Source organism: Tiliqua scincoides, chromosome 2, assembly GCF_035046505.1.
Source record: "Tiliqua scincoides isolate rTilSci1 chromosome 2, rTilSci1.hap2, whole genome shotgun sequence".
Taxonomy (NCBI): Eukaryota; Metazoa; Chordata; class Lepidosauria; order Squamata; family Scincidae; genus Tiliqua; species Tiliqua scincoides.
The window spans coordinates 110954613-110973964 of NC_089822.1; the positions used below are offsets into that span (position 1 = coordinate 110954613).

Here is a 19352-nt window from a genome sequence, read left to right on the forward strand (position 1 = left end):
GGAACCAAAATAAATCTTCTTTTTGTTTGACTACCTGAGCATGTTTACTCTGAAGCAACCGTGACTAATTTGATATATGCCAGCTATGAGCTGGGATTGTGGCATCTGTTGCAGCTGGGAAGAACAATGGAGCTGCATGGTCAGTTGTCTCCAAATCTTGACCTTTCCCCAAATGTTCCATCTGTTCCTCAGGCTGCCAGAATCATTGGGGTATCCAGGAAGCAGCAGCAGGCCATGGGGGTGAGCTCAGGTCTGGAGCTCATAACTCTGCCTCAAGGACAACAACTGCGGAAAGACTTGCTGGAAAGGTATTAACTTTCATTCAAGTTTGTGCTGTGGAGGGTGCTTCAAAAGGGGAGGGTGGCATTGATGCTATGTTAACCCTGCTGTTTCTTGTCATCTCTAAGGCACCACCTTATTGCGCTGGGTATTGCTGTGGACATCCTTGGCTGTACAGGGATGGTGGCTGAGCGGGCAGCTACTCTGCATAAGATCATCCAACTGGCTGTGGAACTCTGGAGGTCCGCCGGGGACCTCTTTGCCCTGTCTGCTGTGATGAAAGGCCTGCAGCTGCCACAGGTGGGCACTGGTGGGCAGAGGGATGACTAAGAAAGGTTGCTACAGAATGAATCTTTGGGCATCTGCCAAGATTAGAATGGGATTTGACAAAGGTCTTGCAGACCTATCTATTTACTTATTTACTGCCTTTCCTTCCATAAAAATGCGAGCCCAAGACCTCGCATTTACAGTTTAGTGGGATATGGTGCTAGGTGGGTGGTATGAAATTTAATTGGTGATCAGTTTAACCACTTGATCTTATTTTTATCTGAAAACTGAGGAACATATTTCTGGGCTTCGATGTGGGCTAGAAGTGGTTGGTGCAATGCATCAACATGCAGAGCACTGCAGTGAGGTCTTCTGCAGACTTCTTGAAGCCCCTTTGCCACAAATGGAGTTGCAAAGTGAGATGAGTGCAGTGCTGGATGCTTTTGTCTAGTCTCTTTGAAAGGTTTCAGAAAAGTTTCCATTCTCCAGAAAGATGCCTGTTCTCCTCTTGTCATATTTTTGCCTATATATACACACCTTCTGACTCCCACTTATCTATCCCAATTCCTGTATGGCAACTTGCCAAGTATTTCCAAGCTTTGCAGATGTCCAGAAGAACATCAGTTGCCTTGCTGGATTAGCAGAGGACTCATCTAGGAGCCAGTCAGATGCTCCTAGGAAGCTGACAAATAGGGCACAAGCATAGCTGTTTAACTGCCAGCTAAGGCAGCCTCTTCTCCGGAGGGGGTGTGGGCTATGTCTGATTCATTTCCTTTATTGTTTCTGATAGTGTTACAGCTAATTAGTATTTTGCAGTGGTTCCCAAACATTTTCTACTGGTGGCTTGATTGGTTAGGTCTACTGGTGGCTTGATTGATAGGTCTACTGGGCCATTGGTTGCAGCTCTCTGTTAGGGTTATAATCCTATACATTGTATAGGGCAGTGGGACTTTGCAAGCGTTCCATGATTCCCCTGGCTGGTTACCATAGCTCTCCAGGGAGCCACAGCTCACAGTTGGGAACCACTGATGTTTTAAAAACTTGGTATGCTTTATTTGAGTGTTAATGGCTCGTTGGCAGATTACAAATATTTTAATATAACAATCATGGGAATGACATCTCACTATTCAGAGGCAGTCTGATTAGGGAGTATTTATTATTATTCACTTATTATGACAAATAGCCAGACTGTGTGAATTACCATCTTTAGAAAAAGTATTTGCCAATGGCTTCTACAACATCCTGCTATTAACTGCATACTCTATACAGTGCACTCTGCATAGTGCACTGGGTGGAGATTTATTCCTTCTGTTGGTCCTGGGGTTGGTCCTGATGGTCCTGTTGGTCCAATTTATTTACTGTTGAGATTTGTGTTTCACCCTGTAATAAAACATGCAGATTTATGCAAGTCAAATTGATGCCCTGGTTTAGTGCGTATACAATCGGGAGTCTTCTGGGCATTGCCCAAAAGGAATTCTTTGCCCCAAGCCAAGTACCTTACTGGACCCATGGTTGAAGTCTTTATGTATGTACACAGGTACATACAGATAGGTGGGATATAAGTTTCTCTGTTCTCACATCCCTTCCCTCCTTCTGCAGATTGCACGGTTGGAACAAACCTGGAAGCAGCTGCGCCAGAGCCACACTCAGAGTGCCATCATGTTTGAGAAGGAACTCAAGCCCCTCATAGGACGCCTGAACCGAGTAGAAGGTGAGGCCTGAGTAGGCCGTGCAGCTATTTTGACTGCAGAAGGAGGAGGCAGAACTGAGAGCTGTCTCCTATTAAGAATATTATGTCATGCCAGGAGGGGCAACTAGCTCCTCTTTTCTGTGTTCTTCAACCTGTTTGTGTTAATCAGACTGGGCTACAGCCAATGTGTGATGTGCAGTTGTGCCGTGCCCCTTTTTACAGCCTTCAGATTGGTGACTAATGTTTGAATCGACCCTTTGGGCCGTAATTGGCAGAGGTGGGTCACTAGATGGATTAAATATTGCATGCATTTATTTCAGATACTTGTTGTCTGTTTTTCTTAATTCAAAATGTTTACAAGTTTTTGGCTACAAGAAAAAAGGAGGTGGAAAGGAATGGGTGTCTGGAAGGAAATCCACATCCAAATTCTGCACTAAGGAAAATTCTGCTGCAGCATCAGAAGTCGATTCTACAATTTGCATGTTCTGTTTCTGCCTATAATTGTGGGGGAGAGCGAGCGAGCGAGCAAGAGTGCTATAGAAGTACTAAAGTTTTGCTAATAGGAAGAAAGAAGCTGTGTGTGAGAGTGAATAGTGCTATTCCTAGTAGGCAACCTTCAGTCTTGAAAGACTATGGTATCGCGCTCTGAATGGTGGTTCTGGAACAGCGTCTATTGTGGCTGAAAAGGCCAACTCAGGAGTGACAATCCCTTCCACACTGGGAGCAAGTGCAGTCTGTCCCTGGTTTGTCTCCCTGGCTATGGGCCTTCCTTCTTTGCCTCTGACTGTTGGCAAAGTGCTAGAAGCAGCATTGAAAGCATTGTCAGCTTTTGTAGACAATTCTGTGCTGAGCTTGGTTAGTACCGCTCTCCAGCTTGAGGTCAGATCACTGTTCTCCCTTCTCAGTCAGTGTGGACAAGAGGTTGTATCAGGTCTGTTCTCCTAGTTGTCAGAGAGAGCAGTATTCAGCAAGCCTGCAGGTGTTGGCCTGTAGGTGCAGCATTCTGCTTTCATTGGAAAAGCTTTGTGGTCCATGTGGCATTTCAGATCATTTGAAAGGGAGTGGCTGTTCATGCCTAACTTTCCACTGACTCGGTACTGCTATGCAGAGGAGTTTCTTGCAGCTGTGTGTCATGCAAGCAGGCCCTTAGTAAAGCAAGCCAAAGGAAGGGGCCAGAGCTCAGTGAAAGAGCACCTGCTTTTCATGCAGAAAGTCCCTGGTCAGGTAGGGCTGGGAAAGAAAGAGACGGCTCTCCAAAACCCTAAGAGTGGCTGCCAGTGACTGGGTAGTCAGACTTTGCACACAATCTGTATCCTTTTGGACCATGTGTGCGAGTGAGCCATTGTGGAATCATGAATACTGTACTTGTACATCAAGCTGCCTTATCTTGAGTTGGACTGCTGGCCTGCCCAGCCCAATACTGTGACTTGTTTCCAGGGCCTCCTCGTGCAGAGACTTTTTCCTAGGTCCGATATGTGAGATCCTTTTATTGGGATTGAGTTGGGGAGCATGCAAAACATTTTAAGTTTTTAAAAAACTTAATCTAGACATTTATATTCTGCCTTGTACACAGCACTGTACTGAAAAGTGGTGCTTTCTCTCTGAAGCCTTCTTTTGTTACATAATAATCTGACAGGTTGGTCTCTGCCCCACAGAGAATTCTGTCTCCTCCCTGAAGGAGGTTGCAGTTCCCCACATCCTGCCCCTACTCCGTCTCATGGAAGGGGAAGAGTTGTGGGGTGATGACGAGGAAGCATGTGATATCCTCTTGAGGACACTGGGAGCTGCACGGTCCATGGTCAGCAATGCCGAAGCCTATCGAGCCAGCGCTGAGACTAAGCTCCAAGGTAGGGTACTATTGTCAGTGCTGATGAGAGCAGAGAGCATCATCTATTCCCAGAGCCAAATCATCCAGCTTGCTCCTAGACTTTCAAGTTAGCAATGTTATTCCTTAGTTATCCCATTTTACACCATCCTGTGAATTGCATCGCTGGAATGTACTCTGCTTGGGGTTACCCTTGGAACAGCAGCTGGTGCATGTTGTTGTACCCAGGGTGCTCTCGGGTATCCATGGGTCAGCATATTAAACTTGTGCCCCATAAATTGAATTGGCTTTCAGTGTTTCCTGGCTCAGTTTATTGTTGCTGAAGCCCTACATGGCTTGGGACCTGGGTACCTGAAAGATCATCTATCCCACAGCTCCCTCTCTGCACTCATCTGCAGCCATGCTGTATGCACTCTAACCAACTGGAGTATGGTTGGTCTCCAGGGATGCCTGCCTGTTTCCAATGTTGCCTGCCTTCAGCTGAACACTGAAAACCTTGTTTTGTTTGGCTTTCCTTTGAATTCATTATTCTTCTGCTCATTATGTATTTTGCTTGCTGCTTTGGTGTAATAGTTTTGCAGCTAACTTTTAACAAATGTTGTATGTTGTATTGCTGGTCCCATCAATTGAACCAAAAGGCAGCCTAGAGCCTAAGAGTCTCATTTTAGCCTGACAGCAAGGCAGTCTGAGCTGAGAGAGAAATAGCTAGGCGGTCTTAGGATAATGCAGTATCAAGGTTGTGCAAGGCTTCCAGGTTCGTTTAAATGAGTGTTTAAATTCAGTGGACAAATCCTACACCTCCATCTTCTGCAATAGTGCCTTCCTGTGGTTGGAAATGCTGCTGCCTGATTATCCAATGTACATACGGTACATTCCTCTTTGTTTGTCTGTTTCTGCCTGCCCACCTTCGGCCTCCTTCCACCCATCACCCTTTCACAGGATGGGCTTATTTAGCCAGCCAGCCAGCCTGACTATTGCATCAGAATCTCTGCAAGGAAGGGTTCCACCAGGCATGAGTGACTTGCACAAGGATCTTGTCCCAGGCTGCTCTTGGCCTGGGTAGTAGATGGCTGTCTGCAGCTGCTGACCCAGGCTTTGCTGCTTCAAGCTACAGCTAGTCTTGCCTGATTAAAAAAAAATTACTGGTGTGCCTGCTAGGTTCTTTTCCCTGCAACTCGGAAGAAGGTGGTCTGGGGAATAGGTAAATCTGGCAGTTTTGTGGTTTGCATATTCATGTTATGGCTTGTTTTGGCCAGGCTCCTAAACTTGCACAGATCAGCTCAAATGACCCAAACAGAGGCCAAGTTTTGGCACTTATTTTATCACCTTTTTTTTTCAAGTGGTGGAGAGTGCTTCTTTTATAGGATGTGTCAGTCTGATGGTTTTGCAAGGATCCTAGGGTCTCATCATAATCTCTATTGGTCCTACTCTATTGGTCCAGCACTGCTCTTTTGGTCCTCCTTGTTCTTATTCCTGGGCTGAAACTTGACCTTAAACTGCCCTATCGCTTGGGACCAAACCTGTTGTCTGAGGTAGTCATGGCACAAGTCATTGTGCACATTCCCTTTCAGTGCTTTGGCAAGATGGCACCTATTCATATAGTATCTGCAGTGTTCTGTAATGTGCATAAAACCTATTTTGATCTTGTTTCATGCTTAAAATCATGTTTCTCCCCCTGTAGGATTGGAACCCATTCCAGAGCTCCTGGAAGCATTCAAGGCTGAGTTCTCACTGCGGTTATTCTGGGGCAGCAAAGGAGCAGAGGCAAATGTGACTGAGAGGCATAGAAAATTTGAACAGATCCTGACTGTTCTTTCACAGAAGATAGAATGAACAAGGCATGGGTGGAAGAAAGTTACACATCTGCTGGAATCCCAGGCATGAATGGCAAAGAAGGACTGAGGCACTGCCACTGCCTAGGAGGCAGTACTTACCGAGCCAAAACATGGTGCTGTATTCTACAAGTACAGGGGCTGCTAGAAACTAGATGGACAGAATACAGCAGTGGACAGACATTCTTCACTGGAGGTAGATGGGCTTTCTTCCATGGGGCAAGAGCCCTTTGTGGCTTAAATGTGTCTCCTTTTTCAGTGCTAACAGCCTATTTTGTCCTTGTGCAATAGAAAAAACAGACCTTTTTCTCAATATGTTAAAACTCATTTTTTGTCTAATTTTAGCAAGATTGCACATTTCATACTAGAGAACACAGATTACTATCACAGGTCAAACTCCATGTTACAAATTTTAGGAATTTCAGGCGGCAGCTGTTATATCTTTTAATTATCACTGTAAAGAGTCTTGAGGAAAGAGTGCATTCTGCTGGGAGCTTTGCTATTCTCAGGGTGGCTACTTTTAAAGTATAGGTTGAATATCCTTTATCTGAACTGCTTGAGACCAAGTGTGCTTGATTTTAGAATAGTTGCATAAACATGAGATGCCTGTATCTTGGGGATAGCAACCTGCTTCTTGCAGGCAAAGAATGAACCTGCTGTTGGCACAATTAGAGAAGCTAATTTCCTGTCAACCAGGCCCCCCATATGTGGTGCCTTATGGTTATTTCAGTGGGTAGTATGCCAGCATGGTGCAAGGAGCTAGGGAGGGAGCTAGATACTGAGAACCCACTGTATGTACATCATCCAAAAGATGCATAAATTCAGTTTTTCTTGGTGCAAGTAGAGCATTTAGCTCTACTTAACTGAAGAAGAGGCACTTTTTCCAAGTGGGTGCTCCTCTTTTATTTAGCAGGGGGAGAATAACTGGACCTCCTCACCCCAGCAGTGTCTTTTCTACTGGCTGTCTGCTGGTGTTCTTTTGCATTTTTTAGATTGTGAACGCTTTTGGGACAGGGAGCCATTAGTTATTTGATTCTGCTTTGTGAACTTTTTGTTGAAAAGTGGTATATAAATACTGTCAATAATAATTCTTGTAATCTCCTGGACTACATGTTGACAAACATGTAGCTTCAAAAAGGTAAAGCTACAAAGTGGTGAATAAAATATATGCCTTCACCAGTGCATAAAATATATGCATTGGTGCATTCTAGTGTATCTGTTGGTGAAAGAGTTCAGAAAAAAGACATATAAAGCAGAAGATCAGTTCTGGTGCTGAAACAGTCTGAGGGGAATATTAGTAAGGATATTCCCCTCATATATTGCCCTAATCCCAGCATATATTGCCTTAATGATAGGTTTAGGAAAAGCTCTATTGTCCCCAGTAGGAGTAAGGATTCACTTCCTTTTAAACATTGGTCAAAACAAGGCAGTATTTGGCAGGGTTTGTATCCTCTCTATGGGGTATACCTCACCCCAGCTGCCTTATGTATAATGTGCTGACTGGGTAGAGCCACTCTGGAGCCACAAAATGGCTCTAGTCATAGCAAGGTTTTGCCAAATATTTAAATAGCCTTCCTTCCTCTTTCTTACAAGTAGTGAGGGAGGGAGAAAACCAAAGAGACCACAACCATTCTCCAAGCAGGGTAGTGAGGAACATCACATCTACCTTCCCCCAACCGGTCAGAGAGGACAGAATTGTTTTACTTCCCTAGTCTGGTTCCAGCTTTTGTGGCCTGTGAGTGTAGCTTTCAAACATCTGGGACAGTTTGAGTATCTTTTAGGGGTGGAAAAATAAGCAACAGCATGAAAGCAAGTTAGTATATCTCTTACTCCTAAAGGATCCGCACAAACACTTAAGTATAGCATTTTTTTAAACTTCTTTAAAAACCCACACTTGGAGGCACCCACAAGCTAAGTTTATCTATTTACATAAAGTGTAAAAAGGCACTAGGATCCAGAAATACATTCTACATCTTGAGAAAGACACTGGCTCAAGCCCCTCCCCTGCCCCAAACTCAGCCCCCCAGCAAGGGGTGGAATAGTTAAAGGGGGAAGCATTGTACAGATTGTGAGTAACAAGCTAAACTGAGTGGTAAAATAAATTGGTCACTGTATAAAAAAAACTAATAGAGTATTTTTTCCTAAGGGAAAAACCATCACAGAAATACATGGGGGGGGGGGGGGGAAGAAAGACAGAAAATGGGACACAGGGGGCCAGGACCCCTGGCTTCCATGACAACAGTGACCCTGAAGAAAAACTTTATTTCCCCCACAGAGCAGGCACTTTTGAATAGCTGAATGGGCCAGGCCTATCAAATCCAGAAAAAAATAAAGTGCATTTCAAGGGAAGAATATTTGGATGTTGATTTGGTGCCAGTCATCTGGGCAAATAGCCTCTAGGTGGCATAATCACCTAATGGCAACCACTATGTGTTCTCTCATTCACTTACACACCTCAAAAGGAGAGCCAAAGGCAGACATAGCAGCAGTCATTGGAGGGTACAATGTACAAGCCCCCTTCTCAACTGTACTGAGCACCTAAGGGGTTCAATAGCACACACTGCATTCACACTATGTATGCAGTCTACTCAATGCAGCATAAAGCAGCTACCCAACTGTAAGGAAGGTAGCTCTGCTCTAACTAACTCTGCTCTACTAAGGGTCTTTCTGCCAGTGCACCTGAGAGAAGGGAAGCTGTGTGGCACCACACAAATTTTACCCAACCTATAGCCATGAAAGAAGATACACTCCGCCCCCCTTGGGCAAAATTGTAAATAATGCCACCATAGAAAGGGGGTGGTGATCTTTAACCAGACAACATTTCACAACAAAGACAGTGTAGTTATGCTTGCCTTGAAGGCATGCAGCAGAGAGGTGGGGGAGAATGACTGGTTGGGTGCCACACAGGGTACAACGGGGTCGATTTCCCTCTTGTGTTCTCATCCAAGGTCTTATCAGGAACAGGAACCACTTCTCTCTTCAGCAAGAAATCTCTGTCCAAAGCTTTGCAGAAGGGATGTGGTGCAGGATTCCTTTGTTGACAGGCCCTGCACACAGACTGGTAGGTGTTGGGTAGTTCTTCCTCAAGAACCAGAACACTGCACCTCTTCCGCTCATGGCCTGTTGTTGGTTTGTTGTCTCCCAGCTTCAACTTGCTGCCACTATATCCCCACTCAGTTTAGACTGACCCGCAGGTAGGAGGTTGGAACGTAGCCTTCGCCCCCTTTGCTTCGCCGCACACGTGTCCACCCATCACCCTTGTCCTCCTCCATCAAACTGAGCTCTTCACCCTCCAGCATGGAGATAGTACCCTCACTGGAACCTGGGGTGGAAAAGAAAAAGCAAAGAAGCAGGTGGATGAGCTGAAACAAAAGATAGTCAAGAAGGTAGAACTGCACAACCGTAAGCAGGAGACATCTACGCCAGTCATGTCCAAATTCGGGGAGGGGGGGAGAAAGTATCAGGTCTTTCAGGGTTCAACATCTAGGCTAGTGGTCTCCATTTTGGAGACTGCTGCATCCCAAAAAATCCCCTCCATCCCAAGCGGAGCTGGGGTTCAGAAAATGCCCCCCCCCCTCCATGGTGCTGCATTTCTTCCAAGCTGATCCTGGCACAGGGATGCTCTGAGCAGTTGCAGATGAACTACTGAAACACTGAACAACCTGTTGCACAGCCTTTTGGGACATATGCAATAGATGCAATTGCCCAGAGTGCTTCTGTGCAAGGATCAGCTTGAAAGAAACTGCACCATGGGGTGGGGGGGACATTTTCCAAACCCCAGACCCAATCCATGGCCACGATCTAGGCCAGTAGGATTGGCTATAACTCTTCCTCCCACCCATCCCTACATGTGGCAAGTCAGGGCAGTGTTGACTAACAGTAACTTGCACTCACCTGCCCTTGTTCCATTGCACAGTTCAACCAGCTGCTCTGGCACTCCAACCTAGCAGAGTAAAATGGCATACACTACCCACAAACTATGACTATTTGTTGTGAGTGCTCACAACACTCACTAGAAACAACAACACTAGAAACCCTGCTAGGGGACTACCTTCAAACTGATAGAGGGCCACACAGGTGCCAATGGGTGAGACAAACTCCTCTTCAAAGTCTTCATCAAACTCTGTGTAGATGGGCTGGTTGAGGGTATCCTGGCTCTCGTCTGAGTGAGTGGTATCAGGGCTATAAGGGAAAGAGAGACAAGTGATGATGAGCTGACCCTTGGTGGCAGAGAGGAGTTGCCATCAAGTGGAGTGTGGGAGGTGAAGGGCTAGAGAGAGGCCAGACCGGGAAGGAGTCCAGCTGGAATGAGGAGTTTTATGAAAGACTAGAACTATTCAATTGTAAAAATCCCTATGGGGGTTTAGAACAGCCTGCCTATGTAAACCACCTTGGATTAAAAGTCTGAGGAGAAATCTGATGACCAAAGAAAGGCGGTATATAAATACCTGTATAAATAAATAAGTGTGTTCTGGGTCTGCCTTTATACAGCTTACTGAATTCAGCAGTGAGCGCTAAGTAGGCCAAGAAACCAGGAGTCCATTCACAAATTCCAGTGACTGCTCTCCCCATACAAAGTGCTCCCCTCTGACCTCCCACTCCTTGGCCCTGACCCAACTGAGGGTAAAACAGTATTAGAGACTTTATTTGGCTTGAACCACTAGCTGCAATTACTATATTTGTGAAATATAGTACACAAATATAGTACACAAAAGGAACAAAGGTGCTTGTGGAAATCAGATCGTATGATTCAACCATCTGAAAAAAAAGAATCAAAGGAGAAAAAGAAACTGAATCAGAAGGGGTTTTTTTAAGTTACCCCAGCCAAAGCCCCCCACATCCCAGAACAAGCATCTATCAAGCTCTCCAGTTCAGCTTCATGCTGAGCCTAAAGAGGGCACCTGTAAAATAGTCCAAGTAACATATAAGTGAATTAAGTTACATAGCATAATGGCTCCTTGCCATACCGCTTCCAAATACAGTACAGTGATTGTATTGTTTTATTTTTTATAAGATTTTTGTGATTGCACTTTATATTTCACCCTTATTTTTGCATTCTACTGTTTTTTTCTTCTATGTTGTATGCCACCTCCATTTATTCTAAAGGAGAGGTAGGAAATAGATAAATAATTTGTGAGAAAATAGTCTGTTGCATTAACTCCAGTAAGCACTGCTGTTGTTGCATGTTGTTTTGGGGTCTACACAAAAACACAACAGACGGACTGCCATGTCTTACAGCTCAGGGCCTTTAGGGCCACACTGTTCCCCCCCTTTTATCTTAATCTTAGTATGCATAAACAGCAGCTGAAGCTCTTGGTTCTCTCTCTTAATAGTTAGGATTCAGAGAAGTTAGAAGGCTACCGCTTCTATGCCCTGAAGTGGTTGTTTCTGACACAAATAGGGAAGAAACAGCCTGCTTCCCTGGGTACACCAAGTCCCTTATTTACAGAGAGGTTAGGTTCCATATGCAATTTGAAACAACTCAGCTGAAACAACAAGAACAGCTGGTTCTTGCCAGCCCAGTGCTATTACAACTGCAAAGAAGCACCAGCAAAGGATGTAATGCATTTGCAAAAGCATGGCTTTCATCAGGAAAGTGTGCATATAGTTAAACTATTTCTGTGAAAGGGTTCCCCAATTCACAGTGTTCACAGTGGTTCACAATTCACAGTGTTCACAATTCACAGTTTCATAGTGGTTCCCCATTTTTTTTTTTTTTTACTTTCGGCTCCCTTGACCTACTAGGCTGCAGCTCCCCATTAATAATAATAATAATAATAATAATAATAATAATAATAATAATAAACTTTATTTCTATCCCGCCCTTCTCCCCAAAGGGACCCAGGGCGGCTTACAACATATAAAAACAGATTAAAACATAATTTCACAAACAGATAAAAACATTAAAAACACATTAACGGAAACCATAAAAACAGTAGTCAGATAAAAGTCAGAATAAAAAGAGCATAAAACAGCAGTTCTTAGAGGAATCAGGCCTGTAAAAAAGCAACTAAAAGATGTATAAAAGATGTTTAAAAGGCCATGAAGTCAGAAGGCTTGTTTAAACAGCAAGATCTTCAGGCCTCGCCGAAAAGTCTCAAGAGAGGGAGCCATTCTCAAGGGGGAGTACCATAACGTTGGTGCCACTACTGAGAAGGCCCTGTTTCTTGCCGCCGCCCCACGTACCTCCTTAGGCGGCAGCACTTATAAAAAAGCCTTCTCTGATGACCTGAGAGGACGAGCCGGATTGTACGGGAGTAGGCGATCTCTAAGATACCCTGGCCCAGAGCAGTATAGGGCTTTAAAGGTCAAAACCAGCACCTTGAATTGGGCCCGGAAACAAATGGGCAGCCAATGTAGCCCCCGGAGAAGCGGGCTGACAGAGTCAAACCGCCTAGCTCCAGTGACCACACGGGCTGCCGCATTCTGCACTAATTGCAGTTTCCGAACCGTCTTCAGGGGCAGCCCCACATAAAGCGCATTACAATAATCTAACCTCGATGTCACCGTAGCATGGATCACCATGGCCGATCCACCTGCACGATCCAAGTACGGCCGCAGCTGGCGCACCAGCCGAAGCTGAGTGAAGGCCCCCCTAGCCACAGCCGCCACCTGGGAATCCAGGAGCAGCTGCGAGTCCAGGTGGACCCCCAAGCTGCGGACCTGCTCCTTCAGAGGGATTACATTCATTCTTTCATTACATTCAGAGGGATCCTTCATTAGGATTACAATCCTAAACATTGTATAGGACAGGCGGTTTTTTGCAAGTATTTGCAGTTTCCCTGGTTGGTGAGCCCATGGCTCACAGTTTGGGAACCACTGGATTAGCATCAGGTCTTTGTTCCATTCCTTTCCAGCATTTTTCAAATTGTGGGGCAGGATCCACTAGGTGGGTCATGAGTCAATTTCATTTTTAATATATTAGGCTTGATGCTACCAGGGTATGTGACTGAATTTGGGAAAACGTTGCAGATCTGTACCTTTAACAGGCTACTATGTATATACTTTTAACAACGACAGTCAATGGGACTTACTCCCATGTGGATTGGATTGCAGCCTTTAGGATGTTTTGGGAATTTTTTTCAAACAGATCAGCAACTGCTTGGGAGGGTTAGGAGCATTCTATTTTAAATACATTCTAAAACTTATTGTAAACTTTTAATTAATTTGATTTTGTTGTACAGGGGTGTTAAATTTTCCTGCTTGATGATGTCACTTCTAGGTTAATGACATCACTTCCAGGAATCCTGACAGATTCTCATTCTAAAAAGTGGACCCTGGTGCAAAACGGTTGAGAACCACTGCTTTATGCCAACACATAATCAACTTGCTAACAAGGTGTGTGTGAAAACACCTTGGAAACACAAAGGAAAAGTGCCCCCAGACTTCGCTCCTCTTCCTCTCCCTCCTGTTCTCCATACACAGGATCCTTCTGGGACTGCTACAGCTCCTACACATTGTTCCCCAAACCCAGCTCTCACCTGTCTTTCTCATGCGAGCAGTTGTTGTTCAGGGCACTGACATGATCTAGGTGGCGATTGTAGCGTGTGACCGTATCAGGGCGGTTGCTCAGCATCCGGCTCTCTGCATCTGCCAGCCAAGCCTGCATGGAGCCCCACAGATGGACACAGGTTAGGATTCCACTGCCCTGTTCACCCAACAATGGGTTATTTTCTTTAAAAGAGCACCCAGCCTGCTTGCAAAACACTCTCCCTGCAGTTGTAGCTTCTTGGAGGTTGAAAATATGCTTAGGACTTTACTAATTTGCTAACGCCAGAAGTAGACCTTCCCCATATCCAGCCTTTTCCTCTTATTCTTGACTTGGGCAGATTCACAAAACTGGAGACAAGATCACTGTACTCCTTAAACCAGGCTTCATCATGAGACCTACCAGGCCAACCAACCAGACACTTTGAATTTGACACCAAGGTGGCAAATTCAAAGGATTTTGGAAATCACCTGCATTAACATTGAGTACAACCCACCACAAAGCTTCCTCTAAGTAAACTCCACTGAAATGAATGGGAGCACTATTTGCCCATTCCAGCAAGCAGTGCAATTTCTCAAATGGCAACTAAGAAGGTGAGCTGAGAAGGCTCTGTCTCAAACCTAGTGCGTGTTCCAGGATTTGGGGGGCCCTCCTGCAAGGAACCCTCAGTGGGTGCTCTCAGCCTGGAGCAGGCAGGGCATACAAATTGAGAATCCTCTCATTCAGTCACTCCTCTTAAGTGGTTCATGCCAGCTGAGGATGGAAAGGCCTGTTTGCTGGTCCTGGCAAATTATTGTCCACTAGAGCTTCCTGACTCAAGTCTCAACCATCTCAAGTCTCAACTAGGTCAGTCACAATTATTATGGTATTAGCCCCATATAATGAAGGCCGAACACCAGCAGCTCTTCATACTGGGTTGTTATAGTGGATACAGAGATTAATTTTCCAGCTCTGACCCAGAGGCCAGAGGAAGCTGGACTGGCTCTGATTGTTGTTTTACTTGGAAAGGTAAAGGCTATAGGGCTGGATACTGCTTCCATGGCATGTGGGTCTGGGACTCTTTCCCAAAGCATCAATACCAAGTGTAGTTGCAGCAAAGGGCTGTGTCTCCTCCTCTGCCCCCGACCAGTTCCTTTCTCTCAAAGGCCCTGGAAGGAAGTACACTGGCTGGTGGGGAGAGCAGGCTAAAGAGCTGCTGCATGTGTCACATGTACATATAAGACAGCGGTCTCCAAAGTGGAGACTGCTGTACACCTGTAAAGATGTTTCCAGCATGCATGGAGCTTACTGTTTTGCCCAGTGCCTCTCTTCAGCGCTGTAGATCACCCCAACCTTCACACCAGCAAACTTCGCATGCCCGGAAATCCGGGTGTGAAGCCAAATGGGGCAAAAGACCATGGAAGTGGCTGGCAAGCGCAAAGACTGGGGATGATTTATGGCGTGAACAGGAGGCTCTCATGCAGGGGAGGGATTAGGCAGGGCACCAGATCCAGCCTGCGGGCTGGAGTCTGGAAAGACAAGAATGTCATGGCAACTCTGTTCTCTTATCTCCATATGTAAACAAACTCATGTGGTCATTTCTTGGTTCTGATCCATCTTGTGTGAGCTCCTGGGGCTGACCTGGTCCCACCTGTGGCACTTGCCCTGAAAGCATGATACTTAAAAAGTACCTGAAGCACTCTGAACACTTAGGAAAAGCATTCCCTGTTAAAAACCCACTTGCTAAATTACATCATCACTCCCATCATTATTAAGTCTTCTAGTTTTAGGGATGGGAATGAACTCTGGTCATCCTATAATTTTGAATGAGGTCTTTTGTCAGCCACATCTGGGGACGTGGGTGCAAAAATTCAGTAGCTGCAGAGAAAGGTGCACTGCTGTCCCATGTTCTGCCCCTTTCCAAAGCTCCTTACTTCATATTTCTGGATTTCTAGGCGCAATTTCTCAATGTTGCCCAGAGTCTCTGACATCTTTGGCTCAAGACTATTGGGGTCTCCCATCTGGGGTGTCTTCTGGTAAACATCCTTCATCTTATTTAAGGCATCTCTGAAAGAAGGAAAGTGGATGATTTCTGGTTACTGGTATGTATAAGACACAGTGAGAACAAGAAGAAAGCAAGCCCCCCCCCACACACGGAGGGCATCTGCAATGAGAACACACACCAATGAGATCAAATCTATCACAAATAAATTAGTTGGTTTGTTAATTTATATTGGCCTTTATCCCTTTGTAGCACTGAACAGACAAATATTCCCAGCTGTTGTGAAACATACACTTTTGTTTGCTTTGGAAAGTCAACCACTGAAAAGGCTTGGCACAACTAATCATTTACACACAAAAGCATCACTGCACCACTGTTTTTTTAAAACTTGCATTAAAAACACATGTACTGCACTATACCAGGTAACAATTAACAAGTATTTTAGGGCATGTCATCTAACCTAGCCATACAAGTTCTCAAGCTGGAAAGGCTGAAGGGAGTTTTCTTTTCCACCTGGTGACAAAGACAGGAGATTGCGGCTTTTAAAGATTACTACTAAGGCAGGCAGCAGAGCCGCTTGGCTTAAGTACATTTTGTGAAACATCAAAGCCTTTTTTTGTGCTGTTGACAGGAAGAATACATGCTTCTTACAATCCAGTTTTAATTATGGATTTCAAAAGGCCAAAGTTTTGAAATCACCAGATACAAACTTGGCTAAGTTCTAATTTTTTGCTGGTGCAGACATTCATTTTTAACTGTTCAGTCCACACAAACTTCTGTCTTGAAGTCCAGTCAGAGAGAGATAGTTGATCTTTCATTCTCTGACCTCTGATCCAGCTCCTTCTGCAGCTCCCGGTTTCTTTCTTCTATTTTCTGCTGCAGCTTTTTCCTCCTTTGCTCTGGAGGTAGGTGGCTAAAGTCTTCCGTTATCACAGTCTGATAGCAGGAAAAAGATACACACATCAATCTCCTCTGTGACCTGCCCAGTCACTTTCCTTCCTTGCCCTGCCTACCCAAACTCTCACCTCTTCCCCCACAGGCTAACTTCCAGAATCCATTTTCAGGCTGATCAGAAAACAGTCTATCATTGCAAAACTAATGATTGCTCAGAAGGGCAGCCAGACCTGTACAACTGGCAGGAGCTTAGCACAACCTCAAGGGATCTGACACACTTCCACCATCACTTAGTTGTCTGCCTCTGGGGAAGCATCAGAGGTTTCCGGTCTCAGTTTTAGTCACTGCAAGCTGTTTCACCTATTGGAGTCTTAACTGTCAGAATATAAAAGAATATAAAGGAGGCTCCTAGCAAATGAGCTCTAAACTGGGAGACACCATCATCCCCACACCTGTGGGAGCAGAGTCCTCTTTAGCCAGGTTCTCAGCTTGGATGGAAAAAGTGTCACTCAATAACCCACAGGGACATTTATTACTTATACCCCACCAGGTCTACTATGTCAGCATCAGAGGTTACAAGATCATCAAATGGACAGCAATCCATTCCCAGACCAGATTGAAGATGGGCAGCATTCTTGTCTCCTTTGCAAAGTCAATTTGGATTTTGTTTTTAAAACCTGGATTGTCCCAACGCCAGTTCAAATGTCCAACAAAACCAAGGGGTGCAGTTTTTCCAGGGCTGCAAGTAGTAAAATAGATGAGGAATGAATGTACAAACATATCCTCTAAGGTCACCTCTTACAAAGTAGGAAAAGCTCTAACACTCAGTTTTGCTAAGCGTATACACTGGTTTGTAGAGAGGAAAACTCATGTCCCATTTTCCCCTGCTCTAGTGCTTGGAGTACTGAGTCAACATGCCATTCTAATCTGCCCAGCCCATCAGAGCAATGTGGCTAAGATAAGTCACTTCCCATAACCTAACAAGACAACTGGGGGCCTGTAGATGGCAATTCCATCAGGACTTGAACCTGGCACTGCACCACATCTTGGCTGCCCAACCTGGCTTCTGGTACAACACAAAGAATCAGCAATTAAGTAGTGCTTTAGAGAGTTCATAGCATTTTACATACATTATTTCAGTTTTCCTGTAAGGTAGGTACCCATACCTTTCACCACATAGCATGAAAATCATTCCGGGTTGAAGAGTGGATAGGGAACATAGTTCACAGGGAAGAAATTAAGTATCCCTTCTCTCTCCTACATCTTTGCTCCAAAAGGGGGAAAAGGTAAGGGAATATATTCATGTGGCTGAGATATATGTATAGCTTGACCTCGAAACCAAGGTTGCTTGCCTAAGGCCCCTTAACGATGGCCAAGGTTGGATGCAAATCAAAGACTTTCTAACACAAAGCAGAGAGCTGAGCGGCCTCCTCTTCAGCCCTATTCTCATGTACTGTACATGAGAGCATGGACTAGAGAAGAGACTATGAAAATGCAATTCCCATCCTACCATGTTACTGGGGCAAAGTCATTTTTTACCTTGGACAACCAAACATCACCACAGTAACATGTTGTAAGCCTGGCAATGATATCACAGCTGGGGATGATAATTTCTGTTAGACTTAGGAATTCAAAGATCCCTAGCCTAAGTGCCAAAGGGGCAATTCTGACCAAGGGTTAAGTGAATGGATTTAATATTTCTTCTCCACATTCAGCATAATGCAAAACAATTCCTTTAAATCAAATAGTAAAGGGCTGGGGACTAGGAGTTTTTTTAATCTTATCAGCAACAGAGCTACAACTAGTGTCCTACTTAGTAGGTTTCTTTGGAAGCAGCAAACACATGATGCTGATTTAGCAAAGAAAATAAGCCACTTACCCCCCGTTTGAGGCTGCGGAAAGACGTGATGCGGGGTTTGACTGTCTTATTGATCTCGTTCAAACAGTAAGACAGGGGGTCACGGGTGAATTTGGGGGATGGAGGTCCATTGATGGCAGATGAGGAAGGAGAAGACGAGGAGGAGGGACAATTTAAGGGGGAGAGGGGAGGGGGTGGGAGCTAGCGACAGACAAGGGCATGAACAGGAAACGAACACACAGAGAACAGAGAAAACTCTGTAAGAAAATAAAAAGGCACGTGCACACACATACACACACAAAAACCAACAACCCCAAAACACAACAGGGAACATTACAGTACATTCCATTTACACATAACATGCTTACAATTGAGAGCAATAGGTTGGGGGCCAAAATGTTTTATAATAATTTGCCCTACATATCAGTGGGCAAAATGGAGTGTTCCTGTTGGCTTCTTTTAGATGGCAACAACGTTAGCCTTGTGTGTTCAATAGAAGAGGAATGCACTGTAATTTTTAAAAACCAAGAATACATGGGGAAAGGGGCAGGAGGAGCAGCACAAAATGCACAGCAACACCTCAACATCAGGGAGCACAAGAGAGAGAGAGAGAGAGAGAGCGCCATGCCAAGATGCAAAGCTGTCTTTCCGGGGGGGGGGGGGGTAGGAATCAGAGTGACCTGGGTATCTCATTTCAACAATACATGTCGCCCTTCTCCCCAGGCTGAAAATTCTTGGTCTTGGATCCCATAATTTGGGGGCTTAAACTAGCCCCAAACCTCAAGGTGCCTTGGAAGATGTGCAATGTTAGTAGCAATAGAGTAGTCATTTCGAGGGAGCATTAGAAAGGCAGACTGAAGTTACAAAGCACCTGCTTGAGTGAAAGCCATCACTTTACCGCCTGTATTTTGACCCCAGCTGACACCTCCCACTGATATCATTTACATCCCATCTCTGTTTGAATCTGTTTGCTTGACAGTCCTTGCTTCCAGTGAGATAACTCACACAGCAGGTCCAGGGATTCTCTAGAGCTGGGCCCAAGTTCCTTGCAGTCCCAGGGCCACATTGCCAATGAAGCAGAGTAAGCTGCACTCTGATTGCTCCAGAAAAACATGCACACACCCAACAGCTTATGGTGGAGCTGCACAAATTAGCAGCTTATTTGCAACAGCTGGAGAGCAACTCCCAAGAGTTTACTGCAGGCTGTTCCAGCATGGCTGCTCCTCCATAGACTACA

General features: G+C 45.0%; 2 protein-coding genes across 7 annotated transcripts in view; one reads left to right on the forward strand and one right to left on the reverse strand.

Annotated features, from left to right (window-relative positions):
• SH2D3A (SH2 domain containing 3A) overlaps positions 1-8074 on the forward strand; it is a 27924-nt gene extending 19850 nt beyond the window's left edge. For all 4 annotated transcript variants that reach the window (XM_066614348.1, XM_066614349.1, XM_066614347.1 and 1 more), the window contains 5 exons: positions 193-308; positions 408-579; positions 2146-2257; positions 3892-4083; positions 5743-8074. In XM_066614348.1, the coding sequence (XP_066470445.1) occupies positions 193-308; positions 408-579; positions 2146-2257; positions 3892-4083; positions 5743-5894 (744 nt within the window). In that variant the 3' untranslated portion in view covers positions 5895-8074. The remainder of the gene's footprint in view (positions 1-192; positions 309-407; positions 580-2145; positions 2258-3891; positions 4084-5742) is intronic.
• TRIP10 (thyroid hormone receptor interactor 10) overlaps positions 5826-19352 on the reverse strand; it is an 80373-nt gene continuing 66846 nt past the window's right edge. For 2 of the 3 annotated variants that reach the window (XM_066614351.1, XM_066614352.1), the window contains 6 exons: positions 18137-18316; positions 16190-16299; positions 15296-15428; positions 13375-13496; positions 9945-10075; positions 5826-9215 (listed from right to left, as the gene is read on the reverse strand). In XM_066614351.1, the coding sequence (XP_066470448.1) occupies positions 9067-9215; positions 9945-10075; positions 13375-13496; positions 15296-15428; positions 16190-16299; positions 18137-18316 (825 nt within the window). In that variant the 3' untranslated portion in view covers positions 5826-9066. The remainder of the gene's footprint in view (positions 9216-9944; positions 10076-13374; positions 13497-15295; positions 15429-16189; positions 16300-18136; positions 18317-19352) is intronic. The other variant, XM_066614353.1, reaches the window with a different exon arrangement.